General features: G+C 34.2%; 1 protein-coding gene and 1 pseudogene across 1 annotated transcript; both read right to left on the bottom strand.

Annotated features, from left to right (window-relative positions):
- Positions 1–7,905: 7,905 nt before the first annotated feature.
- On the bottom strand, positions 7,906–11,296 carry LOC131957984 (glycoprotein-N-acetylgalactosamine 3-beta-galactosyltransferase 1-like; annotated as a pseudogene).
- A 2,044-nt stretch (positions 11,297–13,340) lies between these two features.
- Positions 13,341–25,276, bottom strand: LOC131958012 (glycoprotein-N-acetylgalactosamine 3-beta-galactosyltransferase 1-like). Its single transcript, XM_059322890.1, has 6 exons — positions 25,083–25,276; positions 22,829–22,970; positions 21,677–21,812; positions 19,118–19,239; positions 15,251–15,509; positions 13,341–14,857 (listed from the first exon to the last, which is right to left on the bottom strand). The coding sequence occupies exons 1-6, from the start codon at positions 25,267–25,269 to the stop codon at positions 14,705–14,707; spliced, it is 999 nt and encodes a 332-aa protein (XP_059178873.1). The 5' UTR covers positions 25,270–25,276; the 3' UTR covers positions 13,341–14,704.
- Between the last annotated feature and the right edge of the window lie 255 nt (positions 25,277–25,531).

Below are 25,531 nucleotides of genomic sequence, written 5' to 3'. Positions count from 1 at the left end.
GTGGGGTTGGTTAAGGAAAGAGTTGGGGGCTATGAAACTCTAATATTCCCTGCCTACACTACCTGCTGTATTTTTATATAAAGACTATTCACACACACACACACGCACGCACACGCACACACTCATTCCCGTCTCCCCCTTCATTGTCGCCCTCCCTCACACTCTCTATCGCAGTACCTCTCAAACTCCCCACTCACTGTCCTTCAACTGTCTCCCTCTGCCACACTCCTTCACTTTTCCCTTCCCTCACCCTCTCATTCGCTGTGTTTCATGAAGTCGTTTTTTTTTTTCTCAGGGTGGGGGCACGGGCGGAACTACAGTGCCGCCAGACCCCGCAATGCGGGGGGGCCCACGACGTTTAGGGGCCCAATTCCGACAAAAAAAAAACAATGAATTTTCTTTTCATAAATAATGTTTTTCGTGCGCCTTGATAGTGTTTTTGTAAAAAAAAAAAACAGTTCTACTATAGCAGTGATTGTTCTACAGTAACTAACACACACTGATGCGTAGAAAAATATAAAATCCACAAGAGCTGTACTTTGAAAGATAGGCAAACGTTCAGACTACTTCCACGACTTACTGCCCTTCATTAAAACACGGGTGCCCATAAAGCTCATTTGAATAGTTTTGTACTATGTAAATTAAAAAGCAATTTATTCTCTTAATTATTATTTAAATAAGGCATACTAAAGGATATTATAGCTATAAAAATGAATGCATTCAAAACTAATAAAATAAATACAAAAAATCATAAAAATAAACATAATTCGTGAAACCATTGCACAAATCAAGCTTACGTGTTTATATAATTTTTACCAGCTTACATAATATAAGTTTTTACTATTTTCGGTAAACATGAAAATGTAAAAAAAAAAAAAAAAAAAAAAAAAAAAAAAAAAAAAAAACCGATTTGTACAACACGATTATTGCGGGGGCCCGAAATGAGTTCGGACTTATTGTTGTCTGGTTTGTTATCTCAGAGTGGTTATATACATTGCAATGAAATAGATTAAAATACTCAGGTAATAGAGTATATATATATATATATATATATATATATATATATATATATAGGGGGGGCCCTAATTTTTTTTTTTGCGGGGGAGCCTTTTTTTTCTAGTTCCGCCACTGGGTGGGGGAGGGCGGATGGACTTGTAAAGTGTAGGCCTATATTTTCTATTAAATTATATCCCCCTCCCGAAGAGATACCTGAAAGAAACTGTTCAGTGTATCACTCCACACACACTCTCTTCTCCCTCCCTCCCCTCCCCCCCCCCCCCCACTCACACATTGTCACAGTGAATTCAGCCATGTGTTGAAATACTTACGACCCTTAGAAGACGTGTTCTTGATTTAACCTTTTATCAATCGACGCTATTTTAACGAATAACAATAACTTCTAGCCTCAACACACCAACTTTTAAATGTCAAGTCTGGTGTCTACTATCGTATCTACAAGTGAGAGGAGCTCAGTAAGGATAGCCGTACCATGTGAACACATACATACCTACTAGGACTGGGGTCTCCAAACTTTTCAGTCCGAGGGTCGCATTAACTATCAAATTTAAGTTCGGGGGTCAGGTTCTTCCAGGCATGTTTTTGATTTTTCTGAGCAAAAATCCTCAGCCATCACCAACAAACGTTTTTTCCGTGGACAAAAAGATCTCCGCGGGCCGGATGAGAGGACATCGCGGGCCGTAGTTTGGAGACCACTGTTAGGACAAAACATCGTGAATGTGTCTGCACGCGGGCATCTCTTCAGGGGTCCGCCCCAACCCCCCCACCCCCCGAAGAAAGTCTACCGCCCCCCCCCCCCTGAACGAGATGGAATTTATATAGTAAAAATATACTTTTACTAGTGTCCGCCCCCCCCCTGAAATTGTTGACCGCCCCCCCCCCCGAAAATATCAAGTACCCCCCCCCCCCCCTCCCGGAGAAAAAAGTCTGGAAGAAACACTACACTTGGCAAGTGGGGTGTTATGTTTAAAGCAACTGTATAATGTATTTGCTTATGAATAATTGAATTACAAAATGTTATACAAAAACTTCACACATAATTACTTTATATATTCAGTTTGAATCGTGTAATTTATTTTTTTGAAATTACAATACAGACACAAATACAACTGATGTGGCACCTCTATTTAAACTTACTTATGGGCGAACTGCCTAGCGGTGGGGAAACTTTGACAAGGTCAACAACGTCATCACGATGAAGTAGTAGTATTATGACAGTTTGGGCGATAGTGATTACGATTACAAATTAAATGAAACAGTATCAACTTTATATTAATTATTATTTGAGTTTACTAGATCTAGATCTATAAAAAATTTGAATAATGCTATATTTTGTATTAACCCATATTGCTTAAATTTATTAAAAACTAGTTAAAACACAAATTCTGTTTCATTGTATTTGAAAATGGTTAGACTATTGGATTTTTGTGTGTTTTGTGAAAAACATTAACTTAGAAAAATGTTATAGGGCCGGATTTGCAGGACTTGTCAAAATGGCGGAAAAAAGAAAACATGCGCACAGGAAAATGCATATCTTCTAAAATATTAACATTTTAAGTGCAAAATACATTTCAAACTTGTAGCAGTACCATATTTCTATCTGATAAAAATTTAAGAATAACAATTTTTTTTTACTACTTCGTTATATCAAGTGTACAACAAGCGTCCCATAAGTGGGACGCTAGAAACGAATGGCCCCATGTAGATTGTTACACAAACGTCACATTTATTTGACTCTAGCGAGAAACACAGATGCAAATGTTTATGTTAAATGGTTATTTATGGTGAAACAATGGTTGACTATGTTAACTTCTGACTTTGGGGTGTTAAGTAGTATTTATAGATATTTAATTATGACCTTGACCTATATTTATGCAGATTGTTACACAAACGTCACATTTATTGGACACTAGCGAGAAACACAGATGCAAATACTTATGTTAAATGGTTAATTATGGTGAAACAATTGTTGACTTTGTTAACTGTTGACTTTAAGGTGTTAAGTAGTATTAATAGATATTTAATTATGACCTTGAGCTATATTTTCTTATATATAATTGTATTAAAAAATTGCAAATATTGAAAAACTTACATTTTATTTTTAAGTTTTCAGAATTACACTTACTGAAGTATTTAATACCAATGAATACAAACTAATTTAGTACTGCTGTAAATTTACTAGCTCGTGATATTAAAATTATAACAAACCAGAATAATAACAATGGCCACGATTGAGGTGCAATGATTCAGTCAAGGGGGTTGGTTAACACTCTTCTTATAAGAGAGCTCAAGCTACATATAGCAGAAAGGTGAATTAGCTGTGTTCAGTTGTCATGCCCCAATAATATTCCCCTCCAAAGGTTCCCGATACCAGTTTTACTTTGTTAACTTTTTAAGGAGATTCCTGGTGTTAGATTGGGAGCTGTTCGCATAGTGAGGTGCATACATGGATGAGAGCCATGAACACTCAATAGAAGCCCCCAGAGACAGATCCGTGCCCTAGAATAAGATGTCTGATGTCCTAATGTACGCCTGTGAGGGGGGGGGGGGGAGAATAGCGAGGGTAACAAAAGAGAAGTTGGCTGGATGACACCTGGGACTGGACGGGATCGTCTTTTGCAAATTCACTGAGGGCAAAGTTTCTTTCAGGCATCATTTCAGGGAGGGGGGGGGGGCAGAACAAAATGGAATTTATATACAAAACATACTTTTACCAATGTCCACCCTTCCCCTGAAATTTAAGTCCCCCACCCCTGAAAATTTCAAGTACGCCCAGAGGCGTAGCTAGGGGGGGGGGGGGGCGGGGGGGGGGGGGGGGGGGGGGGGCGGCCGCCCCGGGCGCCGACCCTATGGGGGCGCCAAAAGGGGTGGGAAAATTTTTTTAAACCTTATTTTATGCTGCAGTTTTGAATTATTAACTGTCTAAGTTAAGAAATGTAATGGCTACACGCATTTACATACTGATTTAACTGTTTTCTATCTTGATTTCTTAATGTAAAACATATACTCTTAAGAAACAGTGACCGGCAAAACCGCTTTGAAGCTTTTCCTAGATGGGGGGGGGGCGCTTTTTCGAGACTTAAAACGGAAGAATTTACACTAGATTGTTGAGTCGATAAACGTTACCACTATTAAAAGAAACCAATTGTATTAAAACGTATTGTACGATTGTTGAACTGTAAAATACGTTAGTGACTTTTATCAAGATGGTGCAGGGGGGCGCTTTTAGGCTAAATAAAATAGCAAAATTACACAGGATTCTGAGTAAACAACCTTTAGCTCTCAGAAAGAAAACGAATTGTACTGTGCATTGTATAATTGTGTAACATTTTTAAAAAAAAAGTTAGTTACGTTAAAAACCGCTCTACAAACTTTGTCCAAGATGGTTGTGATGAGTGTGTGTGGGGGTGGGGGGCGCTTTTTTCGCTAACAAAAATCGCAAGTATTTGTACTGGATTGGTGAGTAGATAACTCTCTTAACCAGAGTTTCTTCCAGGCATCTCTTCGGGGGGGCGAAGCCCCCCCCCCCCGAAAATTTTTTACCGCCCCCCCCGAACGAAATGAAATTTATATAATTTATATAGAAAATATATACTTTTAAACAGTGTCCGCCCCCCCGAAGAAAGTTTACCCGCCCCCCCGGAAGATTTCAAGTGCCCCCCCGGAGAAAAAAGTCTGGAAGAAACACTGCTCTTAACACTTAGTAAAGAAACCAAGTGTATTAACGCGTAATGTACAATTTCAATAGCCAGTTTTGTTAAAAAAAAAGACGCGACTAGTTCTTTGTAAGATTCTTACGATTCTCTCAACTTCAACGTGAGAGATCAGATACTTTTGACCAGTGTTTCTTCCAGACTTTTTTCTCCGGGGGGGCACTTGAAATCTTCGGGGGAGGGGGGGAGGCGGTAAACTTTCTTCGGGGGGGGGGGGCGGACACTGTTAAAAGTATATATTTTCTAAATATAAATTATATAAATTTCATTTCGTTCGGGGGGGCGTAAAAATTTTTCCGGGGGGCTTCGCCCCCCCCCCCCCCCGAAAAGATGCCTGGAAGAAACTGTGTGCGAGAAGGCAGGGCAAATCTGCGAAATCCAAGACTACGAGCTGTTAACATCCGTTGGATTCCAGTTTGTTTTCTCTAGCTTGTTTTGTCATACCATCAACCAATCAACGAAATACCCATGTCGTATTCCAATGTGAACAATAAATATTTCTGATAACTTCTTCTTGTATGTCACTTGTGTGTCCTTACTCTAACAAACTTCGAATCCAACTATGTACCATATCACAACAGAGATCGTTCAAAACTAGAACATAAAAGGCTGGTCTAAACATATTAGCGTTAGCTACAAACTACCCTCTAACACAGATCAGGCTTATTTTTTTTACTGACATTACTAATCTTTCGCAAAAAAAGTTAAACGCATCTTAATGGGAATTAAATTGTCGTAAAGTTTTAAGGAATGAAAATCATACAATGTAATTATTAAACCTTGTCCGGACTGTAGCATACACGCTTACACACACGCTTACACACACAAATACACTCTTACCCACACACAAGCTTATATATAAACACACTATCACACACACATAATTATACACATATACACACACACACACATACATATATATATATATATATATATATATATATATATATATATATATATATATATATATATATATATATAAGCGGGGGGGGGGCGCCAAATTGAAAGTTCGCCCCGGGCGCCGGGAAGGGTCGCTACGCCTCTGAGTACGCCCCCCAAAAAATCAATTATTTATATTTAATTATATTACAGTTTCGATGAATAATAACAATTTTTGTGATCATGTGTGTTACTTTATAATTAGATGTACTAGTCACAGCTTTACTTATTTCCAAGTGTTATTCACTTTGATGGATGGTAGATTGAAAGAAAACTAGACTTTTGAACAAAATTTCTGCATTTTAGACCATGGTATGGCTAACCCAATTGATCATTATCAGTATTTTTAGCTGTCCTAAACAATGTAATCATTGGTCTAACAATACAAAATCAGTATACAGCTTAATTTACGCGTGGTTAGCCATATTTCGTGATAAATGATTTTATTTTTCAATAAATGTACATGGGGCCGTTCGTTGCTAGCGTCCCATTTATGGGACGTTTTTTTAAAAATCGATATTTAAAAAAGTATTGATTTTTTAAAAAAAATCCATAGTCATTCCTTCATTCAGTGCCCAAAAGCTAAACCATATCAAAAAATTATAAAAATTTGAGACCTTGGGATAATATGGGTTAATAAACAACAACTCAACTTAAGCTGACACTGATCGCACAATTAATTATCCGCTCAGCTCATTGGCGTAAACGGATTAGGGGGATACAACCCCCCTCCACCCATGGACCCCTCTGTAAAAAAATATCTATTTCTGAATCACTATACATGTGTAATTGAATAAGAATGTTTAAAACAGTCATCTTAAAACTCTGGGTTGGATAATTGACCTAAAAGTTGATAGACACATTGTCATTGGAGAAAGACATAAATACCACGTTTGCAACAAATCAGTCAAGTAAAACTGAATACAAATATATTGCAAGATCCCATTAGACCGTCCTAAAGAATCAGATCTAACAGCAATTTAAGTTCAATAAAAGCTTTTTAAAAATACAATTATAAAAAAGATGTAATGATACAATTTTAAAATTTGCTTTCTTTAATTAAAAGAATATATCAGTCAGATAGTGTGTGAAATTAAATACAATCAAACGTTACTTTAAAATTTGAAAAAAACATTTTAAACCATGAATAAATAAAGGTGATAACATTTTATTGTAGAAGGCTCAACATCTCAACATTACAAAATAAATGTTTGATTAAATAGAATTTTTTAATTTTTAACAGAGTGACAACAGCCACATCATGCCGCAATTCTAAGAAACTTTCTTTTGGAAAAAAATGAATGCAACTAAAAAATAAATGAGGAATTTATAACCATTCAACTTATATAACAACATATATTTCATCAATATTTCTTGCATAAATAACTACATTTTAAATGCAATGTTCAAATACAAAACAGATCCTTAATTTAATTTATTTTATTTTTTAAATAATAGACAACAATATCTCATTCTTTATTACGAAGAATATTACTGGCTGGTGTATCTTTTTTTCTAAGTCTAAATATTATTTGATGTATAAATATATTGGTGTTGTTTATTTATTACATCAAATTCACACCAGAAATATGGACTGTTACTTACACAACAAACGGGAAACAACAAAAAATAAACCACCCAGAACTGATTCAACAGAAAGAATATTATTGGAGAAAGAAATACTATTTTACAGGATTTTTAATCCCAGTTTATATTACAGGAAGTTGTATTAAAATTAAGCATTTTTCTTTACCAAAAGAAAATACTTTTATTCCCTCCTTAAGTATGCAAAAATACTTTTATAGAAGATAAAATACTTTCATTCCTTCAGTCAGCAAATCACTTCCAATCACTTTTATACAGAAAGAAAATGTTTTCATTTACACTTACATCACATAAAAACACATTTTCTTATCACAGCAAGAAGACTAATTAAAACTTACTTTCGTAACTAAAAAAATGCAATCACTGCAATGCATCAAAATTTAAAAAAAATGGAAATGTCAAATCCACATGATATGATTTTTTTAACAGTGAAGACATACAATTTTAAATATCATTCAACCTCTTGAAAAAAACAAGCACACAATAATCAAATTACTTAGATATTAATGGAACTTTCAACAACCAACAAAAACATATTTAGATCTTCAGAAAAGTGCCTAGAACAAAACGTATTTTCTGTATTCAAACTTCCGATTTCTTTAAGTTTAAAGGCTTGTTTTAAATATTACAATTAGTTAACTTTATTTTGACTAGTTATTTTCCCTTTGGAACAATCTGCCCTTGTTTCTTGGAGTCGCAGGTTATCACACTGTTGGATATATATAGGATTTTTAAAGAAATAGAATAAAATTCTATTTTGACAGGAGCTAACTTATAAATCTCAACATTTTTATAAAATTGGGTTAAACAAAATAACCATTAAGACATTATTATCTACTTACACGTTTCTGTTGGTTTAAATCCTGTTCTCCCGAGTTAATTCCATAAGGCCTCAGATGATAGATGTAAAACTCTAAAGACAACATTTTTTCTGGTGGAACATAATGAAAGCTGATGGCGTAATCACTGAAGCTTTCTCTTCCCTGGGGATGTGAGAAAACAGAGTAGAATTATTCTATTACAGCATTACATGTAATAAAGGTTACAAACAGCAGCTGTGCAACTATCATGTCTATATGTTCATTAAAATATGGAAGTATGAATTCAATTGTTTTTTAATTCTGAGAAAACGCTATTACTACAAGCTGGTACCCCGGGGACTTTACTCTGTATAATAAATAAACTCGGAAAATTATATCTTATAAATATGAATGTCATACATGATGATTAACTCTTCTTACCTGCCCCATGGACCATAAAGTTTGAAATGGTTATTTAACGTTAATTTTACTTTCATTTCTAGGAATATTTGTATATTAATTCACAGCCCTATATTTAAATAATAGTACTTTAAATAACATACACATTTCTATATACTGACTTACGGCATTCAGTAAACATACTAACTTAGTCCACTCAAGAAATATACTGACCTTCTTAGCACCATTGGCATCATATCGATAATACCATTCTTTATAACCACCAAACAAATGAGTCTCTGGATCAAAACAGTGAAATCTACTGCGGCCTAGAATGTCTGTACTGTTTGCTGTGCGCACCCCTAAATTCTGCATGCAGTGGGCCCAGTTCAACATCTTCTGCCCCTCCATCTTGACGACACACCTTGGTATTACTGGCTTGCTCTCCCAGCCTTTTTAAAGCTTCCTTGTTCAACACATAGCCAGCACCACCACTGGGGAAGAAATTGTTTTTATGTATTAATGTATAATATGGGGAAGAAATTGTTTTAATATACTAATGTATAACATGTGAAAGAAATGGTTTTAATATACTAATGTATAACATGTGGAAGAAATTGTTTTAACCCATATTATCCCAAGGTCTCAAATTTTTATAATTTTATGATATGGTTTAGCTTTTGGTGCATTGAATGAAGGAATGACTATAGATTTTTTTTTAAATCAATACTTTTTTTAAATATTGATTTTTAAAAAAACGTCCAGTAAATGGGACGCTAGCAACGAACGGCCCCATGTACATTTATTGAAAAATAAAATCATTTATCACGAAATATGGCTAATCACGCGAAAATTAAGCTGTATACTGATTTTGTATTGTTAGACCAATGATTACATTGTTTAAAACAGCTAAAAATACTGATACTGTTCAATTTGGTTAGCCATATTATGGTCTGAAATGCAGAAATTATGTTCAAAAGTCTAGTTTTCTTTCAATCTACTATTCATCACAGTGAATAACACTTGGAAATAAGTAAAGCTGTGACTAGTACATCTAATTATACCAGAGGCGTAACGACCCTTCCCGGCGCCCGGGGACATACTTTCAATTTGGCGCCCCCTCGGGAGCAAATTTTTCGATTTGCATCCCCCCCCTCGAACTTTTCATTTGCACCCCCCCCCCCCCCCTTAAACTTTCGATTTGCACCCCCCCCCCCCCCCTCGAACTTTTCATTTGCACCCACCCCCCTCAAACTTTCGATTTGCACCCCCTCCTCGAACTTTTCATTTGCACCCCCCTCAAACTTTCAATTTGGCGCCCCCCCCCCCTAAGGTCGGCGCCCGGGGACATATGTCCCCCTCCCGCCCCCCCCCCCCCTCGCTACGCTACTGAATTATGCACAAATGATCACAAATGTTGTTATTATTCATCGTAACTGTAATATAATTAGATATAAATATTTGATTTTTGGAGGGGGGGGGGGGGCCTTTTTGAAATTTTCAGGGGGGGGGGACTTAAATTTCAGTGGGGAGGGTGGACACTGGTAAAAGTATGTTTTGTATATAAATTCCATTTTGTTCTGGGGGCAGAGCCCTCCCCCCCCCCTCTCCTCCGAAATAATGCCTGAAAGAAACTCTGCCCTCAATGAATTCTTCTCTTTTGTTACCCTCGGTATTTCCCCCCCCCCCCTCTCACAGGCGAACATTAGGACATCAGACATCTTATTTCTAAAGCACGGATCCGTCTTTGGGGGCCTGTATTGAGTGTTTATGGCTCTTATGTATGTATGCACCTCACTATTCGAACAGCTCCCAATCTAGCACCAGGAATCCCATTACAAAGCCTCGTTAAGGTTAATAAAGTAAAACTGGTATCGGGAACCTTTGGAGGGAATATTATCGGGGCTTGACACTAGTACACAGCTAATTCACTGTTCTGCTATATGTAGCTTGAGCTATCTTATATGAAGAGAGTTAACCAACCCCCATGACTGATTTCACCTAAATCGTTACCATTGTTAGATTTTGGTTTGTTATAATTTTAATATCACGCGCTAGTAAATTTACAGCAGTATTAAATTAGTTTGTATTCAATGGTATTAAATACTTCAGTAAGTGTAATTCTGAAAGCTAGGCTGGTGAAATTTCATATATAAGTATTTTATCAAAATCGTAGATCCGTATCAACTTTTGAGCGAATTCCGATAACCGGAAGTGGTATTTTTTCTATTTTGAATTTTTCAAAAGCCTTTAACTTGAGTACTATTTCAGATAGATAAATGAAATTTGATATGTAAGTAAAAGAGCTAATTCTCTACCTTCTGTCAAATTTTGAGTTATTTCCGTTGACCGGAAGTACTTATTTACGCTATTTCCAATTTCTCAAAAAACGCATGTAAATTTATAAAGTACTAATAATATTGCGCACTATTATGCGCTTTTTTATTTAGCGTTCACTTGGTGTGCATTTTTTTTTCTACGAGATTATATTCGATTTTAAGAAATGTGAGTATTTAAAATGGATTAAAAATCATGTCTAGAAGTCTATATCCCGAGTTGCCATCCCCTGTAGTGTTATATTAGAATATTCGAGAAAGTTTAGGGGAGATCACTCCCGGTTTATTTATATTTATCTTCATGGACCAAGGTTACCCATTGTTTAATTACCTTCATGAACCAATCAGCGTCGTTGAAATGATGCTCGTAGACATATCGGAAACCTTTCATTGTTTTGGCTGTCAGATGTTCCCGACCCTCGGACACGTTCAACCCCACAGTGGGGAAGGAAGCATTGTCTTCAGAACTGTAACATTGAACATACATTTTGATTTTAGTCGATCAATATTGCCCTCAGAATGTAACAGTGAACATACATTTTGATTTTAGTCGATCAATATTGCCATCAGAATGTAACATTGAACATACATGTTGATTTTAGTCGATCAATATTGCCATCAGAATGTAACATTGAACATACATGTTTATTTTAGTCGATCAATATTGCCATCAGAATGTAACATTGAACATACATGTTGATTTTAGTCGATCTATATTGCCCTCAGAATGTAACAGTGAACATACATGTTGATTTTAGTCGATCAATATTGCCCTCAGAATGTAAAATTGAACATGCATGTTTATTTTAGTCGATCAATATTGCCTTAAGAATGTAACATATTACATACACAATAGTCCCTTAGAATATAACATTCAACATACATGTTTACATCTGATTTAGATCAACAGAAAGTTGACATTCAAATTATATGTCTCATGTTGACATATGCACTAACACATCGATATCTTACATATAATATAGGCTTTAGAAGTGAAACATTGATCACACATGTACGCCTTTGATTCTTTTGATAGATCGATACAATACTTATAAAAACCGCTTATCAATCGACGCTATTTTAACGAATAACAATAACTTCTAGCCTCAACACACCCACTTTTAAATGTCAAGTCTGGTGTCTACTATCGTATCTACAAGTGAGAGGAGCTCAGTAAGGATAGCCGTACCATGTGAACACATACATACCTACTAGGACTGGGGTCTCCAAACTTTTCAGTCCGAGGGTCGCATTAACTATCAAATTTCAGTTCGGGGGCCAGGTTCTTCCGGGCATGTCTTTGATTTTTCTGGGCAAAAATCCTCAGCCATCACCAACAAACGTTTTTTTCCGTGGACAAAAAGATCTCCGCGGGCCGGATGAGAGGACATCGCGGGCCGTAGTTTGGAGACCACTGTTAGGACAAAACATCGTGAATGTGTCTGCACGCGGGCATCTCTTCAGGGGGTCCGCCCCAACCCCCCACCCCCCGAAAAAAGTCTACCGCCCCCCCCCCCTGAACGAGATGGAATTTATATAGTAAAAATATACCTTTACTAGTGTCCGCCCCCCCCCCCCCCTGAAATTGTTGACCCCCCCCCCCCCCCGAAAATATCAAGTGCCCCCCCCCTCCCGGAGAAAAAAGTCTGGAAGAAACACTACACTTGGCAAGTGGGGTGTTAAGTTTAAAGCAACTGTATAATGTATTTGTTTATGAATAATTGAATTAAAAAATGTTATACAAAAACTTCACACATAATTACTTTATATATTCAGTTTGAATCGTGTAATTTATTTTTTTGAAATTACAATACAGACATAAATACAACTGATGTGGCACCTCTATTTAAACTTACTTATGGGCGAACTGCCTAGCGGTGGGGAAACTTTGACAAGGTCAACAACGTCATCACGATGAAGTAGTAGTATTATGACAGTTTGGGCAATAGTGATTACGATTACAAATTAAATGAAACAGTATCAACTTTACATTAATTATTATTTGAGTTTACTAGATCTAGATCTACAATAAATTTGAATAATGTTATATTTTGTATTAATAAACCACAACTCAACTTAAGCTGACACTGATCGCACAATTAATTATCCGCTCAACTCAGTGGCGTAAACGGACTAGGGGGTTACAAACCCCCTCCCCCCCCCCCACCCATTGACACCTCTGTAAAAAAAATATCTATTTCTGAATCACTATACATGTGTAATTGAATATGTATGTTTAAAACAGTCATCTTAAAACTCTGTGTTGGATAATTGACCTAAAGTTGATAGACACATTGTCATTGGAGAAAGACATAAATACCACGTTTAAAACAAATCAGTCAAGTAAAACTGAATACAAATATATTGCAAGATCCCATTTAGACCGTCCTAAAGAATCAGATCTAACAGCAATTTAAGTTCAATAAAAGCTTTTAAAAATACAATTATAAAAAAAGTTTTAATGATACAATTTTAAAATTTGCTTTCTTTAATTAAAAGAATATATCAGTCAGATAGTGTGTGAAATTAAATACAATCAAAAGTTACTTTAAAATTTGAAAAAACATTTTAAACCATGAATAAATTGAGATGATAACATTTTATTGTAGCAGGCTCAACATTACAAAATAAATGTTTGATTAAATAGAATTTTAAAATTTTTAACAGAGTGACAACAGCCACATCATGCCGCAATTCTAAGAAACTTTCTTTTGGAAAAAAATGAATGCAACTAAAAATTAAATGAGGAATTTAAAACCATTCAACTTATATAACAACATATATTTCATCAATATTTCTTGCTTAAAAAACAACATTTTAAATGCAATGTTCAAATACAAAACAGATCCTTAATTTAATTTATTTTATTTTTTAAATAATAGACAACAATATCTCATTCTTTATTTCGAAAAATATTACTGGCTGGTGTATTTTTTTTTTCTAAGTCTAAATATTATTTGATGTATAAATATATTGGTGTTGTTTATTTATTACATCAAATTCACACCAGAAATATGGACTGTTACTTACACAACAAACTGGAAACTACAGAAAATAAACCACCCAGAACTGATTCAACAGAAAGAATATTATTGGAGAAAGAAATACTATTTTACAGGAATTTTTAATCCCAGTTTATATTACAGGAAGTTGTATTAAAATTAAGCATTTTTCTTTACCAAAAGAAAATACTTTTATTCCCTCCTTAAGTATGCAAAAATACTTTTATGGAAGATAAAATACTTTCATTCCTACAGTCAGCAAATCACTTCCAATCACTTTTATACAGAAAGAAAATGTTTTCATTTACACTTACATCACATAAAAACACATTTTCTTATCACAACAAGAAGACTAATTAAAACTTACTTTCGTAACTAAAAAAATGCAATCACTGCAATGCATCAAAATTATATCATCAACTATTTATACAAAGTGATCTGTTCAAAATGAGAAATGGAAATGTCAAATCCACATGGTATGATGTTTTAACAGTGAAGACATAGAATTTTAAATATCATTCAACCTTTTGAAAAAACTAGCACACAATAATCAAATTACTTAGATATTAATGGAACTTTCAACAACCAACAAAAACATATTTAGATCTTCAGAAAAGTGCCTATAGCAAAACGTATTTTCTGTATTCAAACTTCAGATTTCTTTAAGGTCAAATGCTTGTTTTAAATATTACAATTAGTTAACTTTATTTTGACTAGTTATTTTCTCTTTGGAACGATCTGCCCTAATTTCTTGGACTTGCAGGTTATCACACTGTTGGATATATATAGGATTTTTAAACAAATAGAATAAAATTCTATTTTGGCAGGAGCTAACTTATAAATCTCAACATTTTTATAAAATTGGGTTAAACAAGATAACCATTAAGACATTATTATCTACGCAAATGTTTCTGTTGGTTTAAATCCTGTTCTCCCGAGTTGATCCCATACGGCCTCAGGTGATAGATGTAAAATTCTAATGACAACATTTTTTCTGGTGGAACATAATGAAAGCTGATGGCGTAATCACTGATGCTTTCTCTTCCCTGGGGATGTGAGAAAACAGAGTAGAATTATTCTATTACAGCATTTGTGAAAATATAATGTCTGTATGCTCATGTTTTGTCATAAAAATTTAGAAGTATGAATTCAAATTTGTAAAATTCTGAGAAAACACTAGTACTACAAGATGGTACTTAGAAAATTATGTCATATAAATATGAATGTTCTACATGATAAACTCTAATTATCCTATCCCATGAACCATCAAGTTTGAAATGGGTATTTAACTTTAATTTTACTTTCATTTGAGGAATATTCGTATACTAATTAATAGCCTATATTTAAATAATAGTATTTTAATAACATAAAATTTCTATTTACGGACTTACAGCATTTAGTAAACATACTAACTTAGTCCACTCAAGAAATATACTGACCTTCTTAGCACCATTGGCATCATATCGATAATACCATTCTTTATAACCACCAAACAAATGAGTCTCTGGATCAAAACAGTGAAATCTACTGCGGCCTAGTATGTCTGTACTGTTTGCTGTGCGCACCCCTAAATTCTGCATGCAGTGGCCCAGTTCAACATCTTCTGCCCCTCCATCTTGACGACACACCTTGGTATTATTGCCTTGCTCTCCCAGCCTTTTTAAAGCTTCCTTGCTCAACACATAGCCAGCACCACCACTGGGGAAGAAATTGTTTTTATGTACTAATGTATAATATGGGGAAGAGATTGTTTTAATATACTATTGTATAAAATGGGGAAGAAAATGTTTTAATTTACTAATGTATAACATGTGAAAGAAATGGTTTTAATATACTAATCTATAACATGTGGAAGAAATTGTTTTAACCCATATTATCCCAAGGTCTCAAATTTTTATAATTTTTTTATATGGTTTAGCTTTTGGTGTACTGAATGAAGGAATGACTATAGATTTTTGTTTTAAAATCAATACTTTTTTAAATATCGATTTTTAAAAAAACGTCCAATAAATGGGACGCTAGCAACAAACGGCCCCATGTACATTTATTGAAAAATAAAATCATTTATCACGAAATATGGCTAATCACGCGAAAATTAAGCTGTATACTGATTTTGTATTGTTAGACCAATGATTACATTGTTTAAAAATACTGATACTGTTCAATTTGGTTAGCCATATTATGGTCTGAAATGCAGAAATTATGTTCAAAAGTCTAGTTTTCTTTCAATCTAGTATCCATCAAAGTGAATAACACTTGGAAATAAGTAAAGCTGTGACTAGTACATCTAATTATACACAAATGATCACAAATGTTGTTATTATTCATCGTAACTGTAATATAATTAAATATAAATAATTGATTTTTGGAGGGGGGGGGGCGTTTTTGAAATTTTCAGGGGGGGGGGGGGGACTTAAATTTCAGGGGGAGGGTGGACACTGGTAAAAGTATGTTTTGTATATAAATTCCATTTTGTTCTGGGGGCAGGGCCCTCCCCCCCCCCCCCTCTCCTCCGAAATAATGCCTGAAAGAAACTCTGCCCTCAATGAATTTGCAAAAGACGATCCGGTCCAGTCCCAGATGTCATCCAGCCATCTTCTCTTTTGCTACCCTCGGTATTTCCCCCCCCCTCACAGACATCTTATTTCTAAAGCACGGATCCGTCTGTGGGGGCCTGTATTGAGTGTTTATGGCTCTTATGTATGTATGCACCTCACTATTCGAACAGCTCCCAATCTAGCACCAGGAATCCCATTACAAAGCCTCTTTAAGGTTAACAAAGTAAAACTGGTATCGGGAACCTTTGGAGGGAATATTATCGGAGCATGACACTAGTACACAGCTAATTCACTGTTCTGCTATATGTAGCTTGAGCTCTCTTATATGAAGAAAGTTAACCAACCCCATGACTGATTTCACCTAAATCGTGACCATTGTTATTATTCTGGTTTGTTATAATTTTAATATCACGCGCTAGTAAATTTACAGCAGTATTAAATTAGTTTGTATTCAATGGTATTAAATACTTCAGTAAGTGTAATTCTGAAAACTTAAAAATAAAATGTACGTTTTTCAATATTTTAATTTTTTTTATACAATAATATATAAGTATATATAGGTCAAAGTCATAATTAAATATCTATAAATACTACTAAACACCCCAAAGTCAACAGTTAACAAAGTCAACAATTGTTTCACCATAAATAACCATTTAACATAATCATTTGCATTTGTGTTTCTTGCTAGTGTCCAATAAATGTGACGTTTGTGTAACAATCTACATAAATATAGGTCAAGGTCATAATTAAATATCTATAAATACTTCTTAACACCACAAAGTCAGCAGTTAACAAAGTCAACAATTGTTTCATCATAAATAACCATTTAACATAAACATGTGCATCTGTGTTTCTTGCTAGTGTCCAATAAATGCAACGTTTGTATAACAATCTACATGGGGCCATTCGTTGCTAGCGTCCCACTTATGGGACGCTTGTTGTACACTTGATATAACGAAGTAGTAAAAAAAATTGTTATTATTAAATTTTTATCAGATAGAAATATGGTACTGCTACAAAAAAAGTTTCAAATGTATTTTGCACTTAAAATGTTAATATTTTAGAAGATGTGCATTTTCCTGTGCGCATGTTTTCTTTTTTCCGCCATTTTGACAAGTCCTGCAAATCCTGCGCTATAACATTTTTCTAAATTAATTTTTTTCACAAAACACAAACAAATTCAATAGTCTAACCCAGAGGCGTATCCAGGTTTTGGTTGTAGGGGGAGCGGAAATAGCAAACAAAGGCGCCGAATTTGTAATATTTTCTATATAAGTATATATATATATATATATATATATATATATATATATATATATATATATATATATATATATATATATATATATATATATATATATATATATATATATATTAGCTGTATGTTATTGCTTCGATATGATGTAAAATAAATTTAAAGTAGCACTCTGAAGAAATAAAAAAAAACACAATGTAGGCCAACGAAACAAAAAAAAAATGGTATCACTCTAAACAATATATATATATATATATATATATATATATATATATATATATATATATATATATATATATAAACACACTACAACCAAAAACAATCTGTTTCGTAATTCTTGTAAAAAATTACATAATAATTCCTGGGACATCTATTAAGATAAGCGAAAAGGGGAAATAATCAATATCTTAATATAAATATGTTTATGTCTACACATTTTATTATAAATATCAAAACAAATCAATAATTACTTTAGAATCTAATAAAGTAGCTTAACACTATTCGATTTTACAAAAATAATTTGTCTACAATCAGAATTAAATATATTGTCATTTAAAATGCTAAAGTATTACAGCATAATGAATGTTTTTAAAATCAGAGTTGGTATAAAAGCCAGCTTTTCAAGATCGAGGTAAAACATTCGTAATAATAGCCTACATATAACTAAAATATCGGTCTTACATTGCAGATCATGCACTTTTTAATTAGCTACTGTTTTTTTGTGTTCTTTAAAGATAATTTTTTAACATAATGAGAAGGTATGGGTTATATCACTGTATTGCTTACACAGCTTTTACTGGTAATTGCAAAAACAATATTCACAGAGATTTACGTTTCAAATGTGCCGACCAAAGATAATTTTTTAACAAATATCAATGTTTAAAACTTTGAGTTTAAAAAGTTTCCAAAAAGGCGCCACTTGGCTAAAAATGGCCAGAGGGGGAGCGGCCGCTCCCCCTGCTCCCCCCCTGCGTACGCTACTGGTCTAACCATTTTCAAATACAATGAAACATAATTTGTGTTTTAACTAGTTTTTTATAAATTTTAGCATTTTTTTTACAAGCGTCCCATAAGTAGGACGCTAGCAGAATATGGGTTAATATACTAATGTATAACGTAGGGAAGAAAATTGTTTTAATATACTAATGTATAACATGGGGAAGAAATTGTTTTAATATACTAATGTATAACTTATGTATAACACATAGCCACCACCACCACTTGGGAAGAAATTGTTATAATATACTAAAACAACTAACACTAATTATAAATATATATTGTTTAATTTAAAACATTTATAAACTCAACCCTAAATTAAAGTTTTCAAAAACCAGTTTCTAAATACACAAACCGGTTTTTAAAAATACAAATGCAGAACCACGCCATGAAATGTCACTTTTAATTTATTTTCAACAATACTTTTATGTGTAAAGCAAATATCATTACATGTAACTCATACTTGAACTCCCTTGATAAAGGGTTATTTCCCTTACCTGTAGTATCCCTGTTTGACGAGTGCTTTAAAATGGTGGCCAAAATAAACGGGTTCACTGGTATTTTGGCCAGATAAGAAGTACCGGAGGTTTTCCACGATCAGGTAGGTGTCATCATCAGCCTGCAACAAAATGTACTGATTTACTTACTTAAAAAATATATTTTTAAAAAAATTATCTACCACACTATACATAATCTGCTTCCAGAAGCTTTTAATCTATACTAATAAACTTAATCAAAAAAAATAATCTGTTTCATGAAGCTATAATCTATATTGCTAAACTTGATCTTAATCAAAGCATATTTCAATACGAGAAAAATAGACAGGATTAAAATAATCTGCTTCTTGAAGCTTTAATCTAAAGGCTTTACCATATCTTAACCACTTGTTACAACAAGAAGAAAGAAAAACCCCATTAAAATGTTATCAGAAAATTGTATCGCTTCCCTCCCCTGGTGTGGTGGTTATCGAACCTACACAGATGTTACTGGGGACGAGACACGATAGTTTCCCTTGTGTGTGCTAATCAATCGATGCCTTGTCTGACCAAAGTGGCAATGTTTGTGTGATAGATGAGAAAACATGGTGTGTATAAAATATTGATTTAGTTATAAAAAGAGCCTGACATAAATATTTAATATCATCTTCTTGTATTTTTGTCTAGGCGAGAAGACCACTCTTATTCTAAATCATCTTTTTAAATCTTTATTAAAACAAGTTAAATAAAAAGTCTAGTGACATTTAAGCGCAATTTCCTTATGTTATCTAAAAATAGCTCTGTCGTAGCGTAAATCAAGAGCAGGGTTAGTAAAACCATTGGTTAAAATACATGTTTTATTTACAATAGAGTTACATGACTTAAAACCATTGCGCGCCTAGCTACTGAACGTGATGACGCAGCCATTGAACGTGATGGCGCAGCTATTGAACGTGATTACGCGTGTGGTGTGGTTGGATAAAAATGCCTACTAATTAGGTCCAAATTTTAATTAATTTAAAAAAAAATTTGTGACCGAACGAAAGGATATTTTTGAAATCTTTCTTCGGCAATATTGTTCTAAATTATGGCAGGAATCGATTGGTACATGTTTCAAGTCGCTAAGTGGTATGGTTGCCGAAATATGGGCCAAAAACTGCATTTTTTCGAGTTTTTTTGGCTTTTCCGGGAAATCCATGAAAGAAACCCGGATTTTTTATGGCCTATGTTCATCCTCGTAACTTGCTTAACATAATTGCTTTTGGAACTAGTCATCGATATTGCTTCGTTGAGGAGGAGATACGACTTAAGGCTGCGGACACACATTCATACATCCATCCAGAAATGACGGGTTAATAAACGCAATTCTCCAGAATGGAAATTGCGCTAAAAAGCATTCGCCGAAGTATTAAATAGTTAAGTGGTCTGTGTAATATCTTCCTAGCAGGGTAAATGTGTAGAAAATATCGTTACTACTTAAACATTCTGTGTTCTATCATAAATATTTCCTATCCGTATTAATGGACAGCAATAAAAAAAATTCTGACGCTCTATACCTGACTTTAAATAAACCGGGATTGATCTCCCCTAAACTTTTTCGAATATTCTAATATAACACTACGGGGGATGGCAACTCGGGATATAGACTTCTAGACATGATTTTAATCCATTTTAAATACTCAAACTTTTTAAAATGTAATATAATCTCGTAGAAAAAAGAATTGCACACCAATAAAGATGTACATAATACTGCGCAATATTATTAGTACTTTATAAATTTACATGCGTTTTTTGAGAAATCGGAAATAGCTTAAATAAGTACTTCCGGTCAACGGAAATTACTCAAAATTTGACAGAAGGTACAGAATTAGGTTTTTTACTTACATATCAAATTTCATTTATCTATCTGAAATAGTACTCAAGTTATAAGCTTTTGAAAAATTCAAAGTAGAAAATGTACCACTTCTGGTTGTAGGAAATTGCTCAAAAGTTGATACGGATCTAAGATTTTGATAAAATACTTATATATGAAATTTCATCAACCTAGCTGTAACGGTACTCAAGTTATCGTGTTTACACACGGACACACACACAGACAGACAGACAGACAGACAGACACACAGACATACGGACAAGATTGCAAGATTATGTTTTTCCGTATCAGTGAGATGTAAAACGTCGAGATTTGTAAAAATCTCGATTTTTTTTTTTTGCACGATTACAAGACTTTCTCCATACTTCGTATATACGGGAAAGTAAAAAAGGATAGAGTGTAATAAAGAAACAAGGGGTCGCTTCAGGCGTCTGTTGATACTGGGGGAGGATTGAGGTGGGGATAGTGTATGGACTGTAAAGAACTCAAGAGGGGTTTAACAAATGTGGAGTTTCGAAATTATTGACTGTATTGTGCCCTAACTGATTTAGTTTTAAACAAAATGCCCTATCCCCCCCCCCCCCCCCAGTTCATTTTTCAGAATTTTCCTTCATTAAACATGAAGATACTTTATAATGTTTAAACTACTCGTGGTAATTACAGTTTTAATTACTTTCATGGACCAAGGTTACCCACTGTTTAATTACCTTCATGAACCAATCAGCGTCGTTGAAATTATGCTCGTAGACATATCGGAAACCTTTCATTGTTTTGGCTGTCAGATGTTCCCGACCCTCGGGCACGTTCAACCCCACAGTGGGGAAGGAAGCATTGTCTTCAGAACTGTAACATTAACCATACATATTGATTTGAGTAGATCAATATTGCCCTTGGAATGTAACATTGAACATACATGTTGATTTTGGTAGATCAATATTGCCTTAAGAATGTAACATCTTACATACACAATAGTCCTTAGAATATAACATTCAACATGCATGTTTACATCTGATTTAGATCAACATCATCCATACACTATTGTCAATAGAATCAACATTAAACATGCATTTTTACATCTGATCTTGTAGTATCAACACCATACATATACTATTGTCTCTCTAGAAAGTTGACATTCAAATTATATGTCTCATGTTGACATATGCACTAACACATCGATATCTTGCATATAATATAGGCTTTAGAAGTGAAGCATTGATCACACATGTACGCCTTTGATTCTTTTGATAGTTCGATACAATACTTATAAAAACCGCTAATGCTGTATGCAGTTTTTGTTTATTTTCTGTCATACACGTGGTGCAACAATATCAATGTATCACATTCAACATAGATATTAGGGGGAAAAATGTTTGTGAACGGCTGTTTATAAGATTAAAATATATCTAGCAGCTATCTGCAACAGATGCTTTTAAAAATTATGCCTTTTTAAAAATGATGTGTTTTTCTTTTGGTTTTTTTTTTTTTTTTGCATGCTAAACAACGCCTATACACAAAAGTCATTTTTTCTGTTCAGGAAAAAGATAACATATCTCAATGAGCAACTACACTACTGACACTTGAGAATATCCGCAAGGTAGACAACTTGCATTGAGCAATGTAATGCAGATAACTCTTCAGATTTTACATTAAATGAAGCATGCTAAAGGGTATGAACCGTAATCGTAATAACGCTTTACTGTAGACGATTTAAAGACAAGCAAACATTGACTTATACTGTAGGTCGGAGTGAAAACATCTACTGAACATCTACTGAAAATGACTCAGTAATCTGTTTTGTGATTTTTATTATGCGTTACAATTTTTAATGAATTGAACAGCCGTGAAGGGTTGTAAGTTACCTGAAAAAAATGATCTTGTTGCACCGTTTGGCCCACGTGTCCCTTACAATTCGAGCTTTGGACTTTAAATTATTCGGTGACGTCATCACCCAAACCAACACGCGGACCTGTTCGCTCAATTTCCTGGCTATAGCGTCATCATCTAAATATAGAATTGTTGGATTTCAATGATAGATTCAACAGTGTCATCAGAGTTTCTTCCAGGCATCTCTTCGCCCCCCTCCCCCCCGAACGAAATGAAATTTATATAATTTATATAGAAAATATATACTTTTAACAGTGTCCGCCACCCCCCCCCCCCCCATCCCGAAAAAAGTCTGGAAGAAACACTGAATGTCATCATCTAAATATAGAATTGTAGGATTTCAATTATTGATTTCACAGTGTCCTTACTTAAGAAAAGAATTGCGAGTTTTCATTGACAGACCAAGCCATGCCGTTATCTAAATATAAAAAATAGTACATTTTCAATGATAGAGTTGAGATATTCGAATAAATAATTTTTCAGTTTTCAATTATAGTTCTGTTAATAGCATCATTATCTAACAGTAGAATTATAGCTTGGTAAACTATAACTTATGACATAAATATCTAAAGAGATAATTGGAAATTTAAAATGATAGATTTATTTAACAACACATCCAAAGATAAAACATTCTGCTTTAAATATGGGGTGGTTCTATATTCTTGCGCAGTCTAAAAGTAAAATTCAGTGTTGGGGTAATATAAAAATAAAAATGGCGGGCGTATTGGTTTTTTAACAACTAGTCTTATAAAATTGTAATACCAGCTTTAAACATAGGAATAAAAAAGAATAAAGCTTAAAAGAAGTTTTAACACTGTTTATAAAAACACCATCTAAAATAAAAATGGCGGGTGTATTGATTTTGTATCAACTAGTCTTATAACATGATTAAACCAGCTGTAAGCATAGGAATAAAAAATAATTAAACTTAAATGAAGTTTTAACTCTCTGTTTATTATTAAACACTCGCACAGCTGTGTTTAACTGTGCGGCAGTGCGTGATTTCATAAGCTTGAGTTGGCGATAAGCTAATCTCATCCTTAAGCTTGTTTTTCCGATCCCAGTGGATTTTAATGGCCCGATTGAGTCTAAGATAATCATCCATAGGGGTACAGCAAAAATTTAAACTATTTATTGAAACAAAAATATAAACTATTGAAACAAAAATCAATAGAAATAATGTTTACTGTAAACATTTCCTGTTTAACATTTAATCGTATGTATGTTTGTATGCATACATATATGCATATATATATATATATATATATATATATATATATATATATATATATATATATATATATATATATATATATATATAATTGAATCGATTGCCTTTCTTGTAAATATGTGCTAAAATGTTGAACACGATATAGGCATACATGGGTTCAAGATTGCCCTGTTTTAAAAAACTCTGCTACATCTACATGGCTGTCCATATAGAACAGGCTGGATACAGAAAGTCAATCACTGCTACACTGAACCTGGATTTTACATGATCACTGAAGAAAATGTTGAGATGTTAAGGAAAATTAGCAATCGTCTGTGGATTGTGCGAGTTCATAGTTCATTAATGTAGTGACACTCAAAAAATTAAATAATAGCCCAATAGTTTACGTTCTTGAAAGTCAAAGCACTCGTCTAAAAAACATGACCGCTCAAAATATACATTGTTCATTGACACAAAATGACATATTTCGTTTGTTTTGGTTATTTTAGGGAATTTGTTTACAACTGTGGGGTGTCACATGTTAAGCTCTTAAGATTCAGAGCTTAAAACATTGGAACTAGAACTAGGCTAACTTTAGATTGGCATGTAAAGAAAATAATCCATTCGAAGAGGAGCTGTAAAAACACACGTTCCACGGTCTGTGTATGTGGGGGGGGAGGGTTGGCTAAGGGTTATTGACCTGAGAGAATATATTCATTTCAACAGAATAAAAGTATTAAAACGGAGTTCTTCGCTTCTTATAAAAAAATAATCCGATTGTTTAAGGTAATTGACTAAAGCTATCCAGACTGAGAGATTAGTCAACACAAAACCCATTCTGTTCACGTGATCTACTTTTTTTATTGTATCAGTTCTGAAAGGTCTTTTGAGGTTATTGCACTCACTCACAAATCCATCGCTCAGACACAAACTTGCACTCACTCACAAACTTGTACTCACACACAAACGTGTACTCACACACAAACTTGTACTCACTCACAAACTTGCACTCAACTTACCGTGATGCATGTGCTTATCCACCGTCAGATGAACGTCTGGCAAATTCGCCCTGGCTATCGCCTTATCAAACTCGTCGTGTGACATCGGCTTGTTGCCGTCGACACCACCATCCTTGGACACTTCCATCATCTTGGTGGAGCCGTAGTTCATCTGCACGTAGCTGAACACAAGAAACGCTAAGCACATGCCGACGGCTAATGCCATCACAAAATGCCTCGCAGAGGGCGTCATAACTGCTCAAAGACCTGTTTAAATTGTAACAAAAATACACATTAACACGTATGCTGGATCGAGTAAATAGGCCGCATACACACAGTACCTGTAACAAGAATAATATGATAGTGAATGTTACCTTTTCATGCAAGTGGTTTTTTGTCCAATTTTTAATGCTAAGACAGTGACGTCGATAGTTTTCAAATCTTGGCTCTTTTGTATGCGGAATAGTAAA

Source organism: Physella acuta, unplaced genomic scaffold (genome assembly GCF_028476545.2).
Source record: "Physella acuta isolate Inbredline_101_S28 unplaced genomic scaffold, ASM2847654v3 ptg001283l, whole genome shotgun sequence".
NCBI lineage: Eukaryota > Metazoa > Mollusca > Gastropoda > Physidae > Physella > Physella acuta.
This window is presented reverse-complemented; position numbering and strand designations above follow the sequence as displayed.

Excerpts from the sequence above, each read along its gene's own strand:
- LOC131958012 (XM_059322890.1), bottom strand. The coding sequence starts at position 25,269 with ATGTGCTTAGCGTTTCTTGTGTTCAGCTACGTGCAGATGAACTACGGC. Across the intron at positions 21,813-22,828 it reads AACAAGATCATTTTTTTCAG|TTCTGAAGACAATGCTTCCT; the intron begins GTAACTTACAAC and ends TTAATGTTACAG. Across the intron at positions 14,858-15,250 it reads ATGCCAATGGTGCTAAGAAG|GGAAGAGAAAGCATCAGTGA; the intron begins GTCAGTATATTT and ends TCACATCCCCAG.